Here is a 27,543-nt window from a genome sequence, read left to right as displayed (position 1 = left end):
TATAATCAGAAAAGTTGTTTTCTAAATTGATTAGGGTCTCTTGAGACTGAAAGCATAGACAAGAATAAGGAACAAGAGATATGGTGAAGTACACTCCTCAAGGTGTCTAAAGAAATCAGTTGAAAATGTAGCTCTAGGCTTCTAATATGCAAGCGCTTGAGAGTCTCTTGTGTGTTTCCCAACCTCTTTGCCCTTTATTCCGTTACAGCTGCTTTGCTGTCTTACTTTAACAAGACAAAGATAATTGTCTTCTATCCAGAAAAAGCGGAGAGCCCCTCGAACAAAGTTCACAGTGTTCCTTCAAAGGCTGAGAATACTAGATGACAATAATAAGTCAGGCTATTTAAATAATGCAATGTTAAAATAAGCCCTGAGAGAGGGCCATATCCATTGCCATTCATGAGGTAAGAACTGTATCTTTGAGTGACTGTGACGGGTATGCAGCCAAATTACAAGAGCCTTTTCTAAAGCAAACATGTTAATTAAGAAGGGAAATCTGATTCTTACAGGCTTGTCCATATTGCTCTGAAGATGCATACATTCTTGCTATATAGATCCTTTGGTCTTGCCAGTTGTTATCACCTGTATGTCCATTTGATCCATGTGTGGGGGTGTGTGTGTGTGTATCTTTAAGGAATAATTTGTTGGATTTGTGCAAAGGCTTTCCAAAATGTGTAAAAAAAAAAAACACCAGGGCATTTTTGCTAAATGACCCTGCAGTTTGAAAGTCAAATTTTCTCATCCTTTAAGTGTAAAAATAAAATCTTGGAGTATGGATGTTATAGTATAAAAGCACCATTGTAGTGGCACACCGATGTACTGCAAAACTGTAACTAACAGCAACAACAATAACGTATTAAAATGAGAGAACAGAGGAAAAGAGAAGGATACAGTTTTTATTCTGATTTGAGCCAGGATTAAAATGTTGCAGCTATTGCTGGGAATTGTCAGAAAATAATCTGGGGCAGAATCCACATCAGCAAAATACATCAGGTCCAGTATGTAATGTTCTGCCAGAGATTCACCCCTTTAAAACCACACCTAACCATCACATAGGGGGCTGAAATTGTACTGATAGCCACACATTTTCCCTACCCAAATTCAACATTGCAGTGTTTTTTCCTTCTCAAAGGTGCATTCTTCTCCACAGTTGAGTCCAATCATGCCCACCTGTGATACCTCAGGCACCTTTGGCCCCTGACCCTGTGGCTATTGCTGATCAGGACGAAGAAGACTTTGGTTTTCTTCCAAGTCAGCAAGATTCAACTCCTTTCCAGATGCCTTCTATTGACATTGCTGAGCCAGCACCAATTAAGGATGCCCTTGAAACAGTGCCAGCTCTCCCAGATTCTCCAGATGGGCTAGCGTTTGATCGCAGGGCCTTTTTGAAAAGAGAGAGATCGCAGAGACAAAGCTTGAGGAGAAGCGCCAGATTAGTGGAGCATGGTGACTATGGCTAAGCTTAGTTCTCTTGGGAAGAATTAGGGAGTCAGGCACCTGGCGCGGTGACCATGGCAAGCTCAGTTCTCTTGGGAAGAATTGGGGAGTCAGGCACCTGGTTTGGGGGAGCTTATGAATTGCAATAAAAGTATTGCACTGGGAACTTTCTTTTGCGGTGTCAACGTTACTTCTCACTGAGAAACATCATCGTCTCTAGCTCATGCATCCCAAGCGGTCTGACGGCGCGCTTACTCCTGAGTAGACTGGGCGCCGGTCTACCTTCTGCCCAAGTTTGGACTGCGTTTCAGTAACTTTTCTGCTTATTTTCTTTTGGAACTTTATTTGCTTTAATAAAGATATTATATTGTTATTGGCCTCTGTGTTGGTTTTCAGTGCTCTCGCTGCCCAGGGGTGTAACACCACCAAAGAATTGGACTTTTTCCCCATTCTGGGTAGATATGTGTACCAGTGCCCCAGAGGCATGTTTTGTGTGTGTGTGTGTGTGTGTGTGTGTGTGTGTGTGTGTCAGGAGCAACTTGAGAAACTGCATGTCACTTCTGCTGTGAGAGAATTGGCCGTCCGCAAGGACATTGACCAGGGGATGCCTGGTTGTTTGATGTTTTGCCAACCTTGTGTGAGGCTTCTCTCATGTCCCTGCATGGGGAGCTGGAGCTGACAGAAGAAGCTCATTCACTCTCCCTGGGGTCAAACCGCCAACCTGTCAGTCATAATTCCTGCTGACACAACCCATTGCACCACCAAGGGCTCCAATCACCTTCATGGTGCCTTAAGAGGTAAAGATAAACAAGGGAAAGTAATAGTTGACAATGGAGATAATATTTTTTCTGTTCTGGGAGGAAGGGGGCAAGTACCCCCCTGCTGCCCAGCTATGCCCTTGGGGTGTTTTTCAGCAGTCCCCCACCCCATTTCAAATTTTATAAAATTTTCCCACATAGGTGGGTACCATAATGCGTTACACATTCTGTGGAGCTAATTTCACCATGCAATGTGATTTACATATGGGGCTCACTGAAGAGCACTAAGGGGAAGGGGCTTGACTTAGGGTCTTTCTGGAAGATCTGCACCTTTGCAGGTATTTGTTTTAACCTGGAATAAACCTGGAATGACAGCTTTCTTCTGGGTTAAAATGCATTAGTCTGGTGCAATATTTGGGCACCCCAGACTTATGTGCCTTCTATACTGGATTATTTGCCAGTGTAGATGGGCCCCTATGATTTTCCCCTGACATTGTTTAATACACTTTACTGGCCTTTACGCTGCTGTGTGCTTTTTTCAGTGTGCATTTTGTAGTGAATGCAGTTTGAAGCTACCATGCCCTAAAAGAAGTACATTGACTGTTAACATGGTTGTACATCGTGTGCTCCTAAAACGCTGGAATAGGTGACTACAGATATTTCTGCTGCTAGATGATGCCTGGGACAATAAAAACTCTATCTGGATTTTTTCTATCAACCGTCTCAGAGTCTAAGATCGTCTGGGGAGGCAGACATGATTGGCGGGGACGAGACAGAGCCTTCTCGGTGGTGGCCCCTCGGCTGTGGAACTCCCTCCCCAGGAAGATTAGATCAGCCCCCTCCCTTCTTATCTTCCACAAGAAAGTTAAAGCATGGCTTTTTGACCAAGACTTTGGAAATTTGGTGCAGTAAGAGATATGAAGACAAGAAAACGACCTATGGAACGCCCGGACCACGTTCTTGGATCACGTGATTCACTCTGTTGACAGAGTTGTTTTAATTATGTTTTAATTGTATTTTAATGTTTATTATTATTATTTAAATGTCTATTTTGTACTTGTTTTAAAGACATTGAATTATTGTCACACTGTGAAGCCGCCTTGAGTTCTCTCTAGGGTGAGAAAGGCGGGGTAATAGCATTGTAAATAAATAAATAAATAAAATTGCAAAAATCTGAGAACTACAGTGACAAACAACCTCCTAATACATTTGCCCCATTTGGAGGACCTCTACAGCTAAAACTAACATATGAGATAAAACGTATACATGAAGCTACAGCAGCTGTGAGACACCGAAAGAAGTAAACAAGTCAAAGTTTCATGGCCAGAATCAATGGATTGCTGTGAGTTTTCTGGGCTGTACGGCCATATTCCAGAAGCATTCTTTCCTGATGTTTCACCCACATCTATGGCAGGCATCCTCAGAGGTTGTGAGGCCTCACAGATGCCTGCCATAGATCTGGGTGAAATGTCAGGAGAAAATGCTTCGGGAACTTTCCATACAGCCTGGAAAACTCACAGCAACCAAGACTTACAATATAATTTAATACAAAAAAATCCTCAATGAATTATTCGCAATTAATTATGCATTATTGTTTTAAATTTTCTTTACTCAGTAATAAGTTTCTTTGAGTTCAGTAAGATTTACTTTAGTACCCTTGTTTAGGATGAATGCTACATGGCACAATCCTGTCTGTCTAGTTCATCACATAACTTAAATTCCGTTGAGTTCTACACTTAAAGTTTGGTATTCTGTGGGTCCACAATATTCGTTTTGGTTAAAGTGCAATTTTTGTGTTAGACTGAACTCTCTTTTTCTGAACATTTCTGAACACTTCCCTGTGTAATCTGATGAAGCCCTATGCCTACTCTAAGGCAATACCATTTGCTTACCCCCATATCATGTACGTATAGGACTGCAGTTTTTGTGTGTCTATTACAAAAAGACAAAGCACAGGGACAAGCAAATAATCCAGCCAAATAATCAATGTCCAAACTACTTTGAGACAATTGCTCTTTCTATTCTTTTCTCCATCCTCCATCCTGAAGACATTTTTATAGCTGCAAGACCGATTGGCGCAAAATTACTTATGGTGTATGGCAGATTCAATATTTCTGTCTTGCTGTGATCTCAAGTCAAATGATTAACGTCTATCTTAAAATAAGATTCAGAGTATCTATTATATATTTTGTGGTGTATACAAGAGTACATATCTCTTCCCTGGGTGTGCGTATTCATGCAGTTGTATTTTCTTTTATACAAGTATTTACATTTCTAATAAAATGCGATTTCTAATGTGTCCTCAGACATTCTGTTTGCAATAAATTAGTTAATTATGCTCATAGTCACTTGGCCCTTCCTACACATCCTGCAGACATGTTCCAATTTAGAGGCTCCCCTATCTCAAAGGGATAAGTGTTAGTAAAAATGAGTTGAGGCATTTGGTTAAACAGTAAACTGAAAAGTCTAATTTCAATTGCATTATCTTGGAAAGGAGAAAATTGATTAGTATGTTTAAGCTAAACTGCCATTTAAATTTAAGCTAAAAGTTCCCACTAACACAATTACAGAACGAAGCTGAAAAATGCCTTCCATAACTTGATTCTTTCTCACTTGACCCTATCTGAGTTTAGCAGAGGAAGGAAGCAGCCTCATTAATTCCTAGAAACCCAATTTTTCATGTATACCACCCAAACCACTTTTCCTTTCCCCATCCCTTATAAGCTCAGTTCTTTACACCCTTTCATTGGTCTACTGATTCCCACTCAGTGTTAAGAGCTTCATATTCACTTTCCTGGTACAGATTTGGTGTCTCAGTGCTGCATCTGGCAAAACAAACTTCTGCAACATTCATAGTGATTTGGATCACTCAGACATTGCTATTCTACAAACCTGATAGACTAACGCACGCACACATGCACACAAACACAAAGGGAAAGGGGCAGTTTTTTAAAAATCCAAAATATGTAGAATCAGATGGGTAATGTGTTTTTTGCTGGCTCTTTAACATGGCTTGTTATTCAATTTATTAACAATTTAATCAATAACTTAATTTTGAATTTAAAATAACAGACCAATCAAGTTAAAAAATAATTTTAATTACATTGTTTTTTCACATTAGAACATGTCTAATGTAATCAATTAATTTAAGTTATTTTATTTTGTTCCTATTTCTGCTGGTTAGTGGATGATATTAATACAAGGTAATGTGCATTTGTGCATTTTATGCATATGAATTCATGACCAATCTATTTATTTATTTATTTATTATTCAAATTTATATGCCGCCACTCCCCTAGGACTCGGGGCGACTATTCATGTGCAAATTGGGCTGACAAAACAAACATTAGATTTAGATTTCACTACATCTATTGCCACAATGTTTTGTACGTGGAGCTAGAAGGAGTGTATTATGTTCATATCAGGTTTTCCTCTGACGCAAAAACGAAGGATTTAAAATGTCATGCGCCTACAATGATAACGGACATGTCATTCTAAAACACTTGCTTCCTGGAGCACTATAATAGAGAATATGAGTTCTTTTACATTAATCTGAAGAAACACGTGTTCCCATAATATAAGTCATTGGGTCTTGCTGATGATTGTTGTCTCTGCACCCACTCATTTGAATCTTTTGTGGAGTTCTAAGGTAAAGGTAAATGTTTTCCCCTGACATTAAATCTAGTCTTGTCCGACTCGGGGGTTGGTGCTCTTCCCCATTTCTAAGCCAAAGAGCTGCCATTGTCCGTAGACACCTCCAAAGTCACCTGGCCGGCATGACTGCATGGAGTGCCATTACCTTCCCCCCAGAGCGGTACCTATTGATCTACTCACATTTGCATATTTTTGAACTGCTAGATTGTCAGAAGCTGGGGATAACAATGGGAACACACCCCGCTCCTGAGATTCGAACCGCTGACCTTTCAGTCAGCAAGTTCAGCAGCTTAGCGGTTTAACCTGCTGCGCCACCGAGGGCTCCTTGGGGAGTTGTATGTAGTGATATATTGCATCTGCATTAGGGCTCTTCAAATGATTTTTTATAATCACAGTTTACTGGGGAGAACTATGGGTTTGAAGGGTGGATTTTATTTCTTTCATATTTTAACATATTTTTCTTAACAATAATAGTGCAAAAGTGTCATTTCACTGAAGTATTAAATACACAGACTACATCAAAATAACTCTAAGACGTTTTAAAAAAAATAGGAAATAAAAAGAAAGCCCACTTGCGAGTGGGAATAAAATGTAACTAGTGCCAGGAACTGCTAAAAAATATTCTGAAACAATGAGATATTTTTTAAAATCTAAAGAATTAGAGGAACAAAACTCTCAGCACATTTGTCCCATCTGGAGGAATAAATAATAATAATAATAATAATAATAATAATAATAATAATAATAATAATAATAATAATAATAACAATAAAACTTTTTTTATATCCTGCCACCATCTCTCCAATGGGACTCAGAGCAGCTCACAAAAGCACCCCAAAGTGCTGCACACATAGAATACACAAGACATAAGCATATAACACGATGACAACATAAATTTACACAGCAATTTCACATTTAAAAACCACATAATAAGATTTAAAATTCCATAAAACCCAGCAGTACCTGCAGATAAAAATGGCTGCTTTCAAGTATTAATCCAAAGTGCCAGAGTGAAGAAATAACCAAGTCCTCGAGTCTAACCACAAAAATTTATTTATTTACCATATTTATATCCCGCCTTTCTCTACCACTGGGAAAACTCAAGGTGGCTTACAAATGGCACTACATAGTGCCTAAAACATAAAACATGAAATAAGATTAAATTAAAATTGAACATACATAACAACATAGTTAAGACACAATCCAATGTTGATTAAAATTCTAATCAAGGTCAACGACCTGTTTTAAAAGCCATGTTTTCAGATTCGATTGAAAAGTTTGGAGAGTGGGGGCTAGCTTAATCTCTCTAGGGAGGGAATCCAAGAGCTGGGGGGCCACCACTGAGAAGATCCTCTCTCTCGTCCCCACCAACTGTGCTTGGGAGGGAGGCGGGAGCGAGAGAAGGGCCTCCCTGGCAGGTCTCAGAGCCCACAACGGTTCATAAAAGGAGATACAGTCACGAAGATAGTTTGGACCTGAAGTGTATAGGGTTTTATAGGTAATAACCTGCACTCTGAATTGGGCCCGGAAGCGTGTCGACAGCCAGTGGAACTGCTTTAATAGGAGCATAGTATGCTCCCTATAGCTAGCCCCAGATAGTAATCTGCCTGCTGATTTTGAACTAACTGCACCTTCCGAGTCATCTTCAAAGGCAGCCCCACGTAGAGTGCATTGCAGTAGTCCATTCTAGATGTAACTAAGGCGTGGACCACTGTGGCCAAGTTAGGCTTTTCAAGGTACGGTCGCAGCCAGTTTTAACTGTATAAAGGTCCTCCCAGCTACTGCCGACTCCTGAGTTTCAAGTGTCAGCGATAAATCCAGGAGAAACCACAGACTGTGGACCTGTGTCCTCAGAAAGAGTGTAACCCCATCAAGCACAGATGGCCATCTTATATTACTATTATACTAGTAGTATATTTTACTTACATTTACTGTACATACTCGAGTATAAGCTTAGTTTTTCAGCCCTTTTTTAGGGCTGAAAAAGCTCCCCTCGGCTTATACTCGAGTGAGGGTCCTGGCCAGCTTCTATTCAGGTCAGCTTATACTTGAGTATATAGGTATTCAGAGTTGGACAGTCTTATCTTATTGAAGTCTTATTACTATCTTAACAGTTTTATATAAATATTCAAAAATATTTAACCTACTGATGCCTCAAATAATGCAATTTTATTAACATCTATTTTTATTTTTGAATTGACCCGTAGCTGCTGCATTTCCCACCCTCATTTTATACTCAAGTCAATAATTTTTCCCTGTTTTTGTGGTAAAATTAGGTGCCTCAGCTTTTATTTGGGTCGGCTTATACTCAAGCATATATGGTATTTAGTATTGTACTCAACCAGCTAATTATGTACTTTCTATGGTATCTGGGAACTGCTTAGGTTTGCATCCTTCCTCAGGATTAGTTATTTTGTAAGCATAACTATCCTATCCCACCTGTCAGTGCTCTTTGGCTCTCACTGTATATTTCCTTTAAAATGAGAGAACAAATATTAAACCAAAACTGCCTTTCTGAATTGATCTTGATTGAATTTGAGGGTTTAAACATCTTCTGACTACAATCTTTGGCAGAGGCTTTCTCATTTGTTCTCTATTAGCCATTGATCAGTTATTGATGGACAGCAAAGCTCCATTTACAGTGATGCCTCCTAAGAAATGGTATTTTCCCAATGATGAAATGAGAAAAGGAAAAGCACACTGTGGATTTGGTAAGGAGGAAAATGTAGGACAGTTGGAGAGAACATGATCAGAGAAGGGGGCAGCATAGTCAAGATGAGAGAGTTAGAAAGGTACAAAACGTATTTCAGCATTTATTTCTCTTCTCAGCATGAAATAGCATGTTTGAAAGGCTTCTTGCAGCCCGCTAAGCACAGCATTACAGTTTTGTAGTGTTGAGAAAGGTCAGGTATAATAAGCATTCGAATCAGTGACTTTCTCCCCAAGACCTTGCCACTCTGTGTATTCATAGCGCGCAACACCACTGAAAGTGCTAGCAGCAAATGAATATGTACTCACCAAGTGATCTTTGCCATGAAAGCGGGTCTCCTCTTAACACACCCTGTCAGTAATGTGTGTTAAATATTTCAATGCTTTGGGGAAGCAGCTCTTTTGGATGTTAAAAAAATAGGATATATAGGCCTCAGCAATTCATACATTTTTAATAGCCATAAAATATGTTTGGGGAGAATGACCACAACTGACAGCCTGACCCCTCAGCAACAGCACTTTTTCTATAGACCATCTATGCCTCTATGTTATGAATAGATGATGGATTCTTTAAGAGCTCCTGGGTAACGTTTCAATCAGGCTAGTTGAACATTTTTAGCTGAAAGAAAGTTCACTTCCAAGCTGTTGTCCATTTGAATACGTGACAGAAATTAACACAATTACTGAACTGCGTGACAAATATATCTGCAGTATCAACAAGATACTATAGGGTACAATCAGAAAATGTATGGAAACTAAACAGTCACAGAAAGGCAAGACCCTGAATCCCGGGCTGTGGCGCAAGCGGGAGAGCAAGCCAGCTGCAACCAGCTGCAATGAATCACTCTGACCAGGAGGTCATGAGTTCGAGGCCCGCTCGGAGCCTATGTTTGTCTTGTCTTTGTTCTATGTTAAAAGGCATTAAATGTTTGCCTATATGTGTAATGTGATCCGCCCTGAGTCCCCTTCGGGGTGAGAAGGGTGGAATATAAATGCTGTAAATAAATAAATAAATTTGCAAGACCTGAGTAGGCATACTGATGACCAGCACTCACAAAAGTCTCTAATTCACAGAGCTGCCATAATTTGAAACTGACCTGACAGCAAATAACAACAAAGTGGTTGTCTTTATACACATTCTTTATGCACTTTACTTCCTGGCAGTTTATATCATGCACTTCAATATATGCCCTACTCTCAGTAACTGTTTCTGAGACTCTAGGATTGCTATACTACTCAATTAGCGAGGTTTTCCCATGATTCTAGGCATGCTACATGTTGCCTTTTTGACCTTGTTTAGCCAATGAATGAAATCTCAAATACTCCAAACTGGAGAAAGAAATGCAGCCTCCTTCCCTTCTTCACCTTTTTTGCCCATCTGAGGGGTGTTCAGCGGCAACACAGAGTAACCTGAAGAATATGGCACATCCACAAATTTGGGTGTTTATGGTGGAGCAGAATGACAGTAGCTATTTTAATAAGGGCTTACTGAATAAGACTCTCTGCAGAGATACCGTAATGGCCATTTTTAATAGGTGCTTTCTCTAAAACAGTGGTTTCCAACCTGTAGTCCGTGCACCACCAGTGGTCCCCAAGAACTAAAATATGGTCTGCAGCCTCACCATTACTACACAGTTGCAACAAGAGTGACTAGTCTCGCAAAACCCTCTTATAGTGCTTTAGATGATTAAATATGGTTTTCTATGGGTGAGTAGATGGCAACTAATGAATGGCATATGTTCTGTATCAGAAACTAGAGCTCATGTGGTCTATCCAATGCAATTTTCTGAATCAGCACTTCAAATAACCAAACCAAATTGAAAGTTGACCAAAAACTGATTCGTAACCCTTGTGGTACTAATGCGGAACAGTGGTCCCTGGTCAACTGGTCCCTGGTCAAAAAAGGTTGGGAACCACTGCTCTAAAAGATTATCTGTCCCTATTAAAAATGGCCACTACAGTCTCACTGCAGAGAGGCTTAAGCAGCAAGCCCTCATTGAAAATGAATGTTGCCATTTGTTAGCTGCAATACACCTCAGCTAACAAAGCCTCTGACAAAGAAGCTCCTTTTAACAAAATCTTTTAAATTCCTTCTTACCTCCATTTTCTTCCTTGTCCTTTAACTGGAAGATTTTAGTATCATTAGCATTGAGAGGATAGCAAAACAGGGCTAGAGAAACAAAGGGTTTTAGCATCAAGTCACAGTATCTGCAATAAAGGCTATAATGGAATTATACTATGGCTGATCCTTCCATAGTTATATGTGCCTCCTACAACAGGCAACAGCTGGCTCAAGAATTTCTAATGGCGCATACTGAACACCAAAACAGAGAGAAAGGGGAAAGCAGATAAGGCTGTCTCACTAGCTTCCCCCATCGTGTATAAATTTAACCAACAAAATGGAAATCATAAGATGTAGAGAGTAACGAAAGAAAAAAATCACTGCTGATGAATTTTCAAGGAAGCTTTCAAATGGTCTCTTGAGGATTCAAAATGTTTTACTTTCCTTCTGCAAGGCTTACTTGACCTGGTTCTTTCATTTCACAAATGCACATTGTTAAGTTTGTGAAATCATGTTGAATTGCTCCTCCCTTTTGGTGATGTTGACCTCTGGTACCAAAAAGTCAGGATCTTTGATATCCACATCCACATTCTGCCTTGATGGATTCAACCATCTGTGATTTGAAAATATTTGTATAAATCCAAAATTCAAACCTTGACTTTGCAATTTTGCATTCTACTACACTGATCTATACAATGGGACTTGATCATCCATGAATTTTGGTATCCATGGGGGGTCCTGGGATCAAACCCCAGGGGATACCAAGAGCCTACTTTACCAGTAAATGATCTAAGCTTTCCACAGATAAAAAGTCGCAGTTACTCAGCTGTCATTTCTCGAACTATTATACTGTTGTGTGTGGGTGCTGCCACCCACCACACTGAAGCTGCCAAGATTATGGATATCACTGCCAGATGGCTACAACTGTACCCATGAATAAGTCACTTCACACATTATTTTCTGCATGCATATGTCATCTCTCGAACAACTGGTATCCTTTATGTGGAGCCCAGGCTAATCCCTGGTTATTAAAATATCCACTATATTCTCAATGAGAAATCCTAGTGTAAGTTACCATTGTGATTGTCAATGCTGTCATTTTTGCTTTCCATGCAGGACGTGACCTATTGGCTTGCTTTCTTCTTTTGAAACTGTTTGCTCTGCAAACATATTAGATATCTGCACCTGTCCTTTGAGAGGCAAGATGATTCTGTCTTGGAGTCAATGTTCCTCCAAAATTAACTTCATGTCTTTAACCAGTTTCACAAACATCTTTTGGGATTTACAAGGCAATGAAAAATTTTTTTTTAATATGATGGACACTTTTATTACCATTAAAAGGGAGTAAGTTGCAAGAAAATAGGTATTGCTTATATTCAACTTCTAGCTCCCCCCGGTAGTAACTCTAACATTATGGGCTACTGAGTGACATATACAATTAAAGGCAACTGTTTTGGTTTTTAGTTCATCCCTCAAATAGCATTCAGGTCAAGAAAAATAGCAGAGAAGCCAAGATAATAAGTCAAGTAATGATTCAGGATGCTTCGTCATGCTTTGGAATAAGGTAAAGGTTTCCTCTTGACATTAAGTCTAGTCCAGTGTTTCTCAACCTGGGGGTTGGTACCCCTGGGGCGGGGTCATGAGGGGGGTGTCAGAGTGGTCGCCAAAGTCCATCAGAAAACACTTTTTTAAGTTTTTATTGGTATTTTTCCCACAAAGTAATTTTATATATAAAAAGAAAAGGGGATGAAAAGAAAAAGAAGAGGGAAGGCCAGAGATGATGGAGTAGAAAAGGAGGGGATAGAGGAAAATAGGTAGAAGTTGGGGGACAAGGAAAGACACAGAAAAAAGAAAGGGAGGGTAGAGTGAATAGGAGATGAGAGATAAATAGAAAGGGGGTGTGGGAATAAAAGGGGAATTTGTTGACTTCTATTCTCATCTTCAGGGTATTCAGATTTCTTTAAAGTACACTCTTATTCTACAAGCACCTCCTTTTGATCATTTCCGCATATGAGTTCCTCTCAAATGTGTCTTCTTGCCGGTTATATCATAATGTTCATTTTTTCTTGTTTCATAAAATCTTTTATTGGTGTCCAGTCTTTTGTTCTTTTTGGGATTCCCTGGATATTCTTTAGATGGTAAGTTAAGCTGTCCATGTTCATAGCATCAAGAACTTTCAGAATCCAGCATTCTGTTGATGAGGTTTCTTAGTCTTCCAGTGTCTAGCGTATGCTATTCTTGCTGCCGTTACCATATAATTGAATAAAATATCCTTATTCTTGTCTGTTCCGAAATTTGTTATGCCTAATTAAAAATATTCATTTCAATTTTGGTAGATAATATTGTCTATATTTTTTGGTGGATCCTTTTCCAAAAGTTGTTGGCTATTTCCTTCTTTGGAGGCTTTTAAGCAGAGGCTGGATGGCCATCTGTCGGGGGTGCTTTGAATGAGATTTTCCTGCTTCTTGCAGGGGGTTGGACTGGACGGCCCGTGAGGTCTCTTCCAAGTCTACGATTCTATGATTCTTACAAGTCCACTACATGTGGTAGAAAGAACCCACATGTGACTCGCACTTCAAGCACTTTTCCTCATATTTCTGATGGTCTTAGGAATCCCTTTGGCCGAGACGGCTGAAGATCTCTCTGCTTGTCTTCAAGGTCTATTTCCCCCAAATGTCACTAGTGTTCAAATTTGGCATACTGAGTATTCATGTCAAGTTTGGTCCAGAACCATCAATGTTTGAGTCCACAGTGCTCTCTAGATGTAGGTGAACTACAACTCCAAAACTCAAGGTCAAAGTCCACCAAACCCTTCCGGTATTTTTTGTTAGTCATGGGAGTTCTGTGTGGGAAGTTTATCCCAATTCTGTCATTGGTTCAAGGGGCTCTTTGATTGTAGGTGAACTATAAACCCCAGCAATTACAACTTCCAAATGACAACATCAATCCCCACCCAACCCCACCAGCATTCAAATTTGAGGGTATCGGATATCTGTTCCAAATTTGATCCTGTGAATGAAAATACATCCTGTATATCAGATATTTACACTATGATTCATAACAGTAGCAAAATTATAGTTATGAAGTAGCAACAAAAATAATTTTATGATTGGGGGTCACCACAACATGAGGAACTGTATTAATGGGTCACGGCATTAGGAAGGTTGAGAACCACTGGTCTACTCGATACACCTAGACAAAAGTCATTCCCATCTGGGATCTGGTATTTTTCCAGCACAATTTTTGAAGCTACAATCCTGGCTGCCTGTTGGTTCCTGTTTCGACATTCTCTACCACCTCCCTTGTCCTCTTGAAATTCCAACTAGATAGTTGTCTCTTGGGATTGGGGCGGGGTGAGGAACAGACCCATTAAAAGTCAAACATTTTAGCTGGATTGATGGACTGGATATCTGGCTTCAGCCCATAGGCTTTAATCACATCAGTTTGTTGTCTCTCAGCAATAACATTGTTTAAGCAAATAGAAACATATAAGTATGGAAACAATCACTTCCTTGCAGTTGTGCTAAAGTGCTGCTTTGGCAATGCACAGTCTCTCCCAAACTGCCTTGCTAACCTTGCTTTCCTACTGATTTATGCCCTATTCAGTGCATGCACACCTTTCCATTTTTTAATTAACTTTTGTCTGGAATGCACAATTTTCTGATTATTACTAAATATGTGTTGTCACATTTGAATCATTTACCTTTGTCAATTTGATTGGAAAAAGACTAGCAAGTGAAGCAGCTTGACATTTGAGCAATTGAATAACTTGAGGTGGGGACTTGCACACAATAAAAAGCAAATATTCATCAATCTATTAAAAACTTAGATGTTTTTGTTGGTATGGACTTTTAGCAATAGATGCCCATAAATTTATCTGTAAGATGAATTAATTCAAAAACATCTACATGAGAAATGTTGGCCTTTCTTTTGTTAGTGAAGCTCGTATTCACTCACATGAAATGGTTCTCTCCATACATGACTACAAACAGTTCTCCATATTCAGGGATTCTGTAGGCACAGATAAAACCACCCAGAGCTTGAAAAAAAGTTAATTCCAAAAAGCTAACTTTAAATTTATCATTTTATATAAGGGCCACCATTTTACTGTTGTATATAACAGCACTTGATCGTCCATCGATTTTCATATCCACCGGGAGTCCTGCAACCAAACCTCAGTGAATATCAAGAGCCCAGTGTAACTAGAGATACTTTTGGTGTTTCTTGATAATGGAATTATGCCACTTTCATGTGCTATAGAAACACAGTATGAAGGAAGGACGGTGGGAAGGTATTACAACTGTACCATCCTCTCAGAAAAATACAAGTAACCACTATTTTATGTATGTTTTAAACAATTCAGCCAGGAATAGGCAAAAAAATACATTTACAAAGTACCTTTATTCTTAAGGGTAGAGTCAGGATGCTAAATACATATCTAAAGCTTTAAGGACAGGGTGCTCCAATTCCCTGCAACTCTTTTAAAGTTTCTTCTATTATGTAATCTAATTGCTGTTCCTAAGACTGAATATAAAGCAGTCTTACTGTGTGGGTGTCTTTGCCTAGTGTTTCAGTCCCATGCTGCTCGAGTGTGTGCTATCACATTGTGTGCCAAACCTTCACACCAGCATTACCAACTCTACTGAACCAACAACGGCATGGCAAATTACGTTGTCATCTACATGTCTGTGCTTCCTTCCTTAAAGATATAGCTCAGGGGTCCCCAAACTAAGGCCCGGGGGCCGGATGCGGCCCTCCAAGGTCATTTACCTGGCCCCCACCCTTATTTATAATATAATATTTTTATATCAGTTTTAATAATATAATATATTGTATATACATATAATATTGATAAGAATATTATCATTTTATACAATATAATGCTAACAATAATACCATATAATAATATTAATTATATGTTATATATTACATATAATATTACAGTACAGTGGTATAGTTCAATATATATAAATATAATGCTAATATTGTGCTATGCTAATAATATAATATATTGTATGTACATACAGCTGCTCTGAGTTCCCTTTGGGGTGAGAAGGGTGGGATATAAATGTAGTGAATAAATGCAGTAAATAATAAATAAATAAATTTTAGACCCAAAGTCTGAAATGACTTGAAGGCACACAACAACAACAACAACAACAACAACAACCCTAATTAACTTGACTATCTCATTGGCCAGAAGCAGGATCACACTTCCCATTGAAATCCTGATAAATGTATGTTGGTTAAAATTGTTTTTATTTTTAAATATTGTATTGCTCTTTCGTTGTTGTTGTTGTTGTTGTTGTTGTTGTTGTTGTTATTTTTGCACTACAAATAAGACATATGCAGTGTGCATCGGAATTTGTTTGTATTTTTTTTCAAATGATAATCCGGCCCCTCAACAGTCTGAAGGATTGTGGACTGGCCCTCTGCTTAAAAAGTTTGAGGACCCCTGATATAGCTAGACCAGGCAAAATCAGTTCCTACACTGCAAATGGAACATCTGGACTGAATCAATTGCTGATATTTGAACTAGATTCACTTTCCATGGCCCTGTGTTTCCAACTGGCTACCTTGTTATGTTTGCTGTCCTGCTATTTTCTTCTCCCCCTCCTTATTCTTTAGCTTATGCTGCTGCACATTCTTTCTTTATGTCTGATTGATCTTAATCTGTCAACTTGATATTTCTTCTCGCCTCTTTTTCTGTTGCCTTCTTAATTACTGTTCAGTGTTTAGCAAATGTGTAATTGTCTGCCACTCGTTTTGCTGGAACATCTCCACATATTGGCTCTTACTCGAACTTGGCTCTCCTGACACAACTCTGTTACTCTTGTTGCCCAACAACTCTGGCTCTCTGTCATTTTCCCACGCTTCCCTTCATGATATTCATGATAAGTATCTTTTAAGCTGACGATACTCTCCCTCTTCTAAAAGAGAGAAAATCCAAAACAACCCCCTCCAAATAACATCATACAGTTCCAAATCCTGGTCATTTTATAGTCCTTTCTGAATTGTTATTGACATGCATTAAGTTAATTTCAGTCTTTCCTTGTAACAAAACATTTTCAATTAACTTTTAGTCATTAAATGCCATGATTGTGTTCTCCAATTATTGTTCTCTCCTGTACTTGAAATCTCTCTTGTTCACTCTGTTGCTGGAATCATAAATAATTTTAGTTATTCCGTTATTGTTCTCTCTTGCAACTGATCTCCATGATATGGCACATCTACGAGAGGTCTTCAAAATGTTTACTCATTAAGAACTCCAGAAACAAAGTGCATCACTTTTCTAGAGTCACCTTTCTATGTGATGCATTTTTTCCGGTGCTCTACCAACTTTTAATGCCATTGGCAAAAAATGTGGGGATTTGGTAGCCCTTGAGGCTACAAAAAACCCACATAAGTTGCTTCCTTTCAACTTTGGTTTTCTTTTTTCTTTCTTGTTTCTTTTTTATCTCAATTTTATAATATTTTGTACACCGAAAATCTTTAATGAAAACTATTTAAAATAAATAAAAGTGCTCAGAAGAACAGAAAATTGTGGTGAAGATGTAATGCAGGCTCAGTAACAGATCTCCCTACTTCATCTATAATATGGAGCTTGGTTCATTTTTGTCTCATTTTGATAATTCCTGCTATAACTCTGCTCAAAGTCCCAAAAGGATTCTATCCTACTTTCTCCCAGTATCTTCTATTTATACCTTCCTCCATCAGATTTTATTCTTTCATTTGGTCATCAGCTTGATCCTTCTGTTCTCTCTTCTCTTTTTTACCGTCTTTCTCATTGCCTTTCTTTCATGTTATTCCAGGGTCACCTCAAGATCAACACAGGTAATAAAAGAGCTCTGGGTTCTTTCCCAGGCTCACTTTCATCCTCACGCTCTGTACTGTCAGTGGATTCGTGAGTCATCCTTCTCCTGCCAGCATCAGATTTCTGCCCCTCCTTCTCTTTTCATACCAGTTTTGTCAAGTTCTGTATCTTCATAATTTCTCTATAAAGCTTTACTACACAAATGCTGTGTGTTGAGTTGTGTTATTTTAGCTACAAAACGTGTATGTAATGTATATGCTTTCAAATACCAATATACGTGCACCTGAGGCTGTGTCTACATAGGCCAAATAAAGCAAACTCACTGCTGTAGGGAGTCCACGCAACAAATGGATAGATGTGCAGAAGAAGTGTAGCATCTAGCTGTTTATCCTGTATAAAGGAAAACAGGATTCACTCCAGAGATTGAAGGTAACTCCAGAGTGATCCAGGTGTTTTGGAAATGTGGACAACTGGATCTGGGTGGACCCAGCCCGATCCTGTGTCCATATATCCAACAGACCTGTTGCTAGTCAAAAGCAGTTCCCTTTCCTGGTGATTTCATGGTCCCCAAGAACTAAAATATGGTCCGTGGCCTCACTGTTACTACACCGTTGTAACAAGAGAGACTGGTCTCGCGAAACTCACTTATAGTGCTGAGGCAACAGGGATGTCGGGAGGGGAAAGGCTGACTACCCACAAAAGGCACGACAACAAGCCTCCTGACTGCTGATTCTCCTCCTCCTCCTTCCCCCTGAGTGGAATTGTTCCATGTGGCATCTGGAAGCAGGGGTGCCTTGGTGTTTTCGTTTTTAGGCCTATTCCTGAGGTTATATGGGGTGCTGATTCAAAAAATTGCATTGGATAGCCCACATCAGCTCTAGATTATTAAATATGGTTTTCTGTGTGTGAGCAGATGGCAACTACAGGATGGCATATGTTCTATATCAGAAACTAGAGCTGATGTAGTCTATCCAATGCAATTTTCTAAATCAGTACCCCAGATAACCAAACCGAATTTAAAGTCGATCAAAAACAGATTCGTAACCCTTTTGGTACAGTAGAGTCTCACTTATTCAACATTCGCTTATTCAATGTTCTGGATTATCCAATGCAGTCTGCCTCCCACCCGGATCCACAGCTCTTTCTCTAGGCAGTAAGGACTGAACCTTTTATGGATTTAATTTCCGACAATGTCGTTACTGGAAGTTCATCTTATGCAATTCTATCTTTATTTGTAGTCAATTTGTTAGTAGCCAATGTTTTTGTAGTCAATGTTTTCAATACATTGCGATGTTTTGGTGCTAAATTCGTAAATACAGTAATTACTACATAACTTTACCATGTATTGGACTGCTTTTTCTGTCAATTTGTTGTAAAAGATGGTGTTCTGGTGCTTAATTTGTAAAATCAAAATGTAAGTTGACGTTTAATAGGCTTTTCCTTAATCCCTCCTTATTATCCAACATTTTCACTTATCCAATGTCCTGCCAGCCCGTTCTGTCGGATAAGTGAGACTCTACCATACTAGTGTTGGAGAGCGGTCCCTGGTCAAAGTGGTCCCTGGTTAAAAAGGGGTTGGGAACAACTGGTCTAGCCGGTCATCTGGACACTAGAATAGTCCTGAGAATGCTTCCAGGATGCATTGAAACATCTCTGGAGCACTTTACCCTGGAATATATGGCTATATGTAGATGCAATCTGAGAAATCCCAGCTGAACACACATGTTTAAAGATGCAACTGTGCATATAATTCACTTCTGCACTTGATACACAAAACATCAGTGTAGCCTCAGCATATCTCATAAGACTTGCAGCTGTTTCCCAAATTTGTTGAGATGTGTAACTATTAACAAGGCCAATTCCTTAAAATAAATTCTTTACAACTTCCTGTCTTGAACATTGTGATATGTTTGTTTTGCTATATTCCTTTACCATTTTGCCAAGGAACAAACTATAAAGGCACTAGAGTTCTTTTCTCCTTAGGCAACCCATAATTAATGGCATCTGTCATGAGAACTAAGCAGTATTCATTACATTCCAAAGTCCGGCTTTAGACATCTTTTGCTCCAGCAGGCCTTCAAATGTCATTTTGAAGCAACTGATTGACAAATAAGCCAAATTACAGGGCATTATCAATATGCTTCCAGCTTGGGTCATCTCGTTTAACAGCAGCCTGTAATTTATCCCATTCCTTCAAGCGTGCCTGATGATCACATCATAACAAGACTTCAATTCTTGTCTGTCTTGGGCACGAAAACAAGGGTGACACAGAGAGAAAGCCAGGAAGTCCTGCAATTTTAGAAATGCCCGGTTCCATGACTAACAAAGAAAACAGTGTACTAAGAAGAGGAAGTGGGAACAAGATTTTTTTTTCAAAAACTCAGAGTGGGGAGTATAGATTTCAGATGTTTTATCAGTCTCAACATATACAAAGATGATAGAACACAATCTTTCCCAGTTCATTATAGTGCCAATGACCTATGTCTTCTAACCAAAAATGTGAGGTGGTGGCGGTGGCAGCTGTTTTTGGTATTTAGTTCCAAGAAAAATGAAAACAAAAATGTCCCCAGCTGGAATAAATCCAGGGTCTTGTTGGGGGATGCCAGGGTTGAGTGATTGAACAAGAGGCTCTGGCCCACACCACATGGGTGGCTTCTTCATAATGCAACCCCACACAGCTGGGATATGTGTGAAGGAAGGAACTGTGTGAGTGGGGCCAATGGCACAGGCCTTTCCTGTCTAATTACCCACTGGTTGGCTGGGGAAGATGAAAAGGAATAATTAAGTGGAAAAGACCAACACAATTGGCCCTACTCATGTGGTTGCTTCCCTCACAAACGCTCCCCAGTGTCATAGGAAAAGGGAAATGGCTCCCCCAGCATTGCAGGTGCATGTGAATGGGGCTAAAAATTCCAGTTGAAAAGTTTTTTTAAATTTGCAATTATTTTAGTCTCTGATGCAGTGTTATAATGTCGACTCCGTGCTAAGTGCCCTCTTTTCCTTTCTGGGTTTTAGTTTGTGATGCTCATTTCGGTTTTCCAAAATGTCTGAAACTGCTAATTGATTTCTAGCTATTTTCTTATTAGAGCACTGCACATGTCAAACAAACAAGAATTAATCTTCCTAGCTTCTCCAATAAACGTATTGTTGTTGTTGACTGAAACTTGTTTCTGGATAGCTGTCAAACCTGAAGTAGAGACAGGTGACACATACCAAAATTAAAGAAGCTATAGGTAAAAGTAAAGGTTTTTCCCTGACATTAAGTCTAGTCGTGTCCGACTCTGAGGGTTGGTGCTCATCTCCATTTCTAAGCTCAAGAGCCGGCGTTGTCTGTAGATGCCTCCAAGGTCATATGGCCACCTGGACAGGACTGCATGGAGCATGGTTACCTTCCCACCAGAGTGGTTCCCATTGATCTATTCACATTTGCATGTTTTTGAACTGCTAGGTTGGCAGAAGCTGGGGCTAACAGTGAGAGCTCATTTGAACCGCCAACCTTTTGGTCAGCAAGTACAGCAGCCTAGTGGTTTAACCCGCTGCACCCCAGGGAAGCCATACAACTATAAAGAAGTCAACCTGAGACTGAGCCAACCAATCCAGAAAGGGAATACAGTGGAACCTCAACTTAAGAGCATCCCAAACTTAAGAGTTTTTTTAGTTAAGAGCTGCCACTCAGACTGGGTTTTGCTCTGGCATGCGAGCAGCATTTTGACATAAGAGCTAGCGCTAGAGGTGAGCACTAGTGTGAAACTACAGCGCTTTAGGGCTTCAAGGAGCAACCTCCGTGTTTCCATGCCCCGTGGTCCTGTCCACTTTGGAAGACTGCTATTCGCTTTGCTCTTGTCTGCTTTGAGGAACTTTGAGTTAGTTCATTTTGTGTGGTTTTATTCCTGGTATGTTTAGTTTCATGATGAGAGAGAGGGAAGGAGGGAGAGCAGGAGAGGGAGGGAGGCTGGAATGAGTACAGTATGAAGAAAATTATGCTTTTGCCTCTTCACTTTGTGTGTTCTGCTTCCTTGCCACAACTCTGTGTTTCTACCATTTTAAAGTTTATCTTTCTTTTTTATTATTCCATGTGAATGTGAATGTGCATTTATACATGATTTTTTATCTATAAAGTACATTTTTTGTTTAAAAACATTTAACAAAAAATGGGGGTGGGTTGGTTTTCCTGGAGAGCCAGAATTGATTAATCGCATTTCAATAGAAAATTTTGATTGAGGTAAAAGTGATTTGAGTTAGGAACTCAGACACAAAACAAATTAAACTCTTAAATCAAGGTATCATTGTATTTGGTGGCAGGGTGAGTGGCTGGATTCTTTGGAATTGGCGGTTAAGGACCAGCCTGTTAAAGGGATTTGTCATATATATGTGGTGGCAGCGGTAGGATGTGATCAAATAGGAACTGATCTGATACTGTTAAGATCAGAAGACCTGTCTGATAAAGAAGAAGTCAAAGAAAAGGCTTGAATGAACAAATAGACAATGGCATCCCTGAAATAAAAAGGTTGAGGTATAGAAGGGGATTACCTGAAGAACAGAGTGAAAATTCACTTCTAGTAGAAACCCTGATCTCAGTATGGTGATTTCTGAAGTAAGGGTATGAGGTACAATAGGAAATCACCTAAGGAACAAGGAAGCAAGCTAACATAATGTGGAAAGCAATAATATTAATTTCAAAAAAATTATTTTCCGAGGTAAAAGGGTCAGATAAACATGAGGAAATCCTCAGATTATGACTTAAAGGGAGTTAAACAAACTGTGGAAATCTCTGAGAGAGAACTAGAAAAAGTGATTGAGAAGTGACTCCTTCTTGACCAGTTTTGAGGAATGAAAAAGGAGGAAACATCACAGAAAAGAGTTTAGAGGACTGAAGAAGGCAGTAGATTAGACAATCTAAGAACAGTAAGGAGGATGTAATAAACATAATTGGGTCTAGAACATTGGGTTGTTCTAGGAAACTAAGGAGGCCGTAATAAACATAATTGGGTTTTGCAGCTTACTCCCACAAGGTTATACTTGGTTGGTACAAGATAAACTGCCTAAAACAGTGAAACAAGAAAGAAAAATATACCTCAAAGTCCCAAACAAGTTATCTTTGTGGGACAGAACCAATTTGAGGGAACAGATGGGACATTAAACATTGAGGGAGACAATTCACCAACTAGGGTGGTTGCCATGGAATCAGAAGGACCCGAGGAAGAAACCAGGTTACCTTCTGAGTAGGCTGAGCATTGAATGGTTGTGTCTTTGAATCCTGAATTGAATGGGGAATTTAACCAACAAGTGCAAATGAATATGTAGCAAACGTTGGCTATGAGGGACAGCAGAGCTCAACTATGCACTGCTAAACCCCAACTCATCAGCCAAAATGATATAGTGTCAGGACACCAATCATAATCAAAGGTACAGACCAGCATTCCCAGTGCCTGTAGCCAGATTAATGTAAATATAAAGATTGGAAGGGAATTTGGTATCTAACTGTTCATGCAGACATTCCTACTCCATGTCTGATTGGAAACCATTTGCCCAACAAGACCAATGTTTGCAGACCACTGCCCCGTCTACAGTGTCAGATAATCCAGTTCAAAGCAAATAATCTGGATTTTCTATGGCAACGTAGAAAGGTCTTGGGTCAGAAAGTGCGGAACTTCCTGATCAAGGTGATCCTAGCTCAGCTGACCACAATGAGAAGAAATATTGACCTTATCAGGAACTGATCAACCCAAGGCTGGATCTGCATCACTCTATATACCAGCATATGGGGGAAAAAAACAGATTATCTGCTTTGTACTGGGTTATATGAGGCCCCCTCTGCACTACCATGTAAAATTAAAAAGGGTGTTAAGTGTATTCAAAGCCTATAAAGTATTGTGTTCTGACTTCCCAGGGCAAATTCAAGGTGCCCATTATTGTATACAAACTGGAGAGGCTGTAATATACCCTCCTTCACTTTTTGGGTAACATGTAAACATGCACACCATATGGCCTGGGAAATGGAGGAAAAAACTAAAGCATGGGGTAATCATCACATGAATCTTAGTAAATGGAGGGGAAAATGTGAAATGTTTTTATGTAATAATAGACATCATTATTATGAGGAATGTTTAAATGTTTTAAGATGATGAAACCCTAAGGATAATGTAGTGTAAATATGTTAATGATAGTAAAATGATGTTGTATATATTGCTATGACATGTAATCTATACACATAATAAAAGTAAAAAAATGTGTATGTTTGTATGTGGCAGAGGTGTCAACTTACATAGAAAGCCTCCTGTCCCCACAAACAGCTATAGTTCCCACTGAGCAGGAGACACCAATGGCCCTCCCTTCACTAACATGCAGGTTATAGTGAGTGCCATGAACATGTAGCCCAAAACCTGCCAGTGTCCTTCACAAACACCATCTGCCCCCCACCCAAGTGAAGGCTTTCATGTGGGGACAATTTCATCCTAGATGTTCTGTTTCCCAGGGTTCCTTAATTTGCATGACCTTGCCCACTGCCTCTCCCTTAACCTTTCCCTACCCTATCCTATGGCACACAGTTAACAGAGGAATTGATCGCAACTGAACAAGAGGTTTGGGGAGAACTCACCATGATTTAAGGAGTTGTAGTTGACCTACATCCAGAGAGCATTGTTAACCCAACCAACAATGGATCTGGACCAAACTTGCCATGTATGATGGGACTTGCAGTACCTTCATTGATACTGTGACCCCCATCGACAATCGACTGGGACCAAACTCAGCAAAGAGAAGCCCCACGACCAACTGAACATAATGCAGGGAAGTAGGGGAATGGACCTTGGTTTTGGGAGTTGTATTTCACCTGCATCCAGATAGCACTGAAACCAGCTGACGTCAGATCTGGACCAAACTTGGTATACAGACGCAACACGGCCAACTGTGCATACAGGTCTGGTCTGGGGGTGGTTGATCTCGAATCTGGGAGTTGTACTTCACCCTTATCCAGAGAGTCCTGAACATGGATCTGGACCAAAATTGGCATATAGATCAACATGGCCAACTGTGAATACTGGCAGGTTTTGGGAGTAATTACCCTGGGAATCTGGGAATTGTAGTTCACTCTTATCCAAACAGCACTGAACCCAGCCATCGAGAGTTCTGGATCAAACTTAAGTGATATTACCTAGCATCCCAAAACAAACAATTCCTTTTTCTAAAAACCCAGGCACCGCCGGGTCCCCAAGCTAGTGTTGATACAAAACTGTAGAAATATAGTTTAATGTGTTATACTGTTTCATAATGCTTTGTGGATATATCAATGTACAATATCTTGTTGCTTTTGGTTGAGACTTTTTGAGGTCTCAACAAAGCAATGACTTCTGAAAGAGAGGAGTGTGAAGAAGGTGCTAGGAAGAATTGATTTTGAAATAGCTAAATATGACTCAGAAACTCTGTGAAGGAGAACTGTGGGTAAGCAAAACATTTTTAAAGGCAGAAACCTGCCTCTAAAGAGGACAGATAGGATTTTTATTTCAGTCAAACAGGTTTGAGGAGGATACTGGAAAAACATCGAACTACAGAGTTTTTGATAGAAAAGAGTGTGAGTCAGGCTACCCTGTTTCCCCGAAAATAAGACAGGGTCTTATATTAATTTTTGCTCCCAAAGATGCACTAGGTCTTATTTTCAGGGGATGTCTTATTTTTCCATGAAGAAGAGCTCACATTTATAACAACAAAATGAACATTTATTATATACTGTAAAGTACTTGTCATCGCAAACCAGCATAACCAGACAAACTATGAATCCTATCAAGAATTTCTTGTTACTACTATTATTTACATGTGCAACAATCTATGGTACCTCTTGCAGTTTAGGTTTCACAAGGTTTCCACACTGATTTCTCTCTATTCTAGTTTCAATGTAGTCATGAATGATGAATAATATAATATACTATAATAATAATATGATAATATAATAATAATATAATAATATACAATATATTAATGAGATAATATAATAATAGGATATAATAATAACATAATATGATAATAATATGGTATTAATAGGATAATATAATAATGGGATATAATAACAGAATAGCATAATAATATAATAATAACAGGATAATATAATAGAATAATAGAATGGAATAGAATTATATAAAATATAAAATGGAATATAATAATAATATTTAAAATTAACTAATAACTATTTAAAATTAGCACTGCACAGCATGTAACCTTTTACATTGTTGATGCAGAGTTGGCATCATTGATGCACTTCCAACAGCTGCTGCTTTATGAAGGCAATACCAACAACATCCTTCTCTAGGAATTTATTTCAAACTCAAAATGACCACAGCCATTTGCTGAGTTGACCCACAAATAGGGAAAATTAACCCTTACCTTTTTTTTGTTAGTAGGGCAGATGTAAAAGTTTTCAATTACTGTAGCAATCCCTGGCTGTAGATTCAACTTGGTGTACAGTGTTCCAAAATCTGAGGATCTGGAGAGAAGAAAAGAGACATTGAGGTGCATCCTGACACTCAGTTTCTAGTTTTTTTAAGTTCAACAAGCATGAACACATAATTTACCCATCATACTTGCTCAAATTTACATAAATAATACGGCCATGTAACCTTGAAGTTCTAAAGGTCTTCCTCCAGCAGATCATGTGAATGAAATGTAAGAGTTGCCTTCACATTTGTAAATCAGGAAACCAGTAATTTAAGCTTCTAAGGAAATTGCAACAGAAAAAAAACTCAAGAGTTCTACAACTAAAACTAAAACACAAGAAAAGCCCACAAAAGCTTAACAGCAAGTAACTGCACTCAACTTGTGATTCCAGTCTCCCATTGATTAGCCTCAATCAGGACTTTGTAAAACAGGTTTCCAACTAAACTTTTATCTTAAAATTTGGCAAGGTATCTTGTCTCTCATTCTTAGAGAAAAACTGGATATAAATCAAGAAAGAAAAAAGAAAACAAAAGAGAGAAAAAGAGAGCCCATTTTCCCAAAAGGGAAAGACAGAGAGGAGGTGACCTAATATGAACAAATAGCTCTTTCTTTCTAGCAGTTTAATACAGTAAAGTTCATTGAATGACATCACCAAATTACAATGACAAATATCTAACCAACACCAGTTCATTTTACATATAAGCAATTTGAAACAGGTATGTTGGAGGCTGTTAATGCATGAAAATAATCCTTTGTGTGGTTTAAAACAATAAATATATGCAGATTTTTCACTCTCTTTTACAAAACAGATAAGCTTTCTAATACATAAATGTTTTTGCACTTACTAGTTCAAAACCATCACTGCACTAGCAACCCACCCGCATATCCCCTCCCTCCCTCCCCCAGCTACTTGGCCTCCATATCACTCTCAATGTGGTTCTATACAGCTTCCCACAACTCTGGAACAGGTTTTAAGGATTCATGGAAAGCTGTAAAGGGAGTGTCAGCAGACCTCCGCGCCAAACTGCAAGCCTGTTTGCAAGCTATGGGATAGATTTGCATTCATGATTATCACAGTACTCTGACTTACAAGGAGCCTGCACACTGTTTGGGCACAGGGAATATGGCAAGACAGCCTCAGGAATATATATTTATATTGAAGATCTCCCCAGCATTCAGGTTTGGATTACCTTCAATGAATTACTTTTGTGTAATATTCTATTAGCAGTGTGGCATGGGACAAAATTCAATTTTGGAAGGACAAAAAGTTACCTATCTGCCCTTCTTTATCATAATACACACAGTGGAATAAAAACCTCCATCCAAATCATAATGTGTATTACAATGGAGATATATCAGTACTGCTTTTGTATCTTGATGAAGACAGATATGTTCATTAATAGAAACATTTGTCTTATATGCCTTGGGGGCTACTTCTTGCAGTAGAAATGACATGTGTGTACACAAAACCACTGGTAGAACAAGATAAAAACATTTTGTTTCAGTGCAGCTTTCTCCAATGTGGAGCCATTGACAAATTGGCTGGAGATTATGTAGTTCAAAACAACTGGAGGCACTACTGGAAATAGGTACTATACTGGCTTTTGTATCAATTTTGATATATGGAAGGTGCTCTCCACTACTTGTTAGAAGCAACATGCTCCATAGCTGTTAGTTTGAAT

At 39.1% G+C, this 27,543-nt stretch overlaps 1 protein-coding gene across 6 annotated transcripts in view; it reads right to left on the bottom strand.

Moving 5' to 3' along the window:
- sorcs2 (sortilin related VPS10 domain containing receptor 2) overlaps positions 1–27,543 on the bottom strand; it is a 235,375-nt gene that overhangs the window by 114,013 nt on the left and 93,819 nt on the right. For all 6 annotated transcript variants that reach the window (XR_010005741.1, XM_062979510.1, XM_016993086.2 and 3 more), the window contains exon 3: positions 25,811–25,910. Coding sequence is in view for 5 of the 6 variants with exons in the window: in XM_062979510.1 (XP_062835580.1) it covers positions 25,811–25,910 (100 nt within the window). In the remaining variant the exon portion in view is untranslated. The remainder of the gene's footprint in view (positions 1–25,810; positions 25,911–27,543) is intronic.

The sequence above is a fragment of the Anolis carolinensis genome, chromosome 4 (genome assembly GCF_035594765.1).
Source record: "Anolis carolinensis isolate JA03-04 chromosome 4, rAnoCar3.1.pri, whole genome shotgun sequence".
NCBI classification, from domain to species: domain Eukaryota; kingdom Metazoa; phylum Chordata; class Lepidosauria; order Squamata; family Dactyloidae; genus Anolis; species Anolis carolinensis.
The sequence above is the reverse complement of the archived record's forward strand: the minus strand, read 5'-3'. Positions and strand labels throughout refer to the sequence as shown.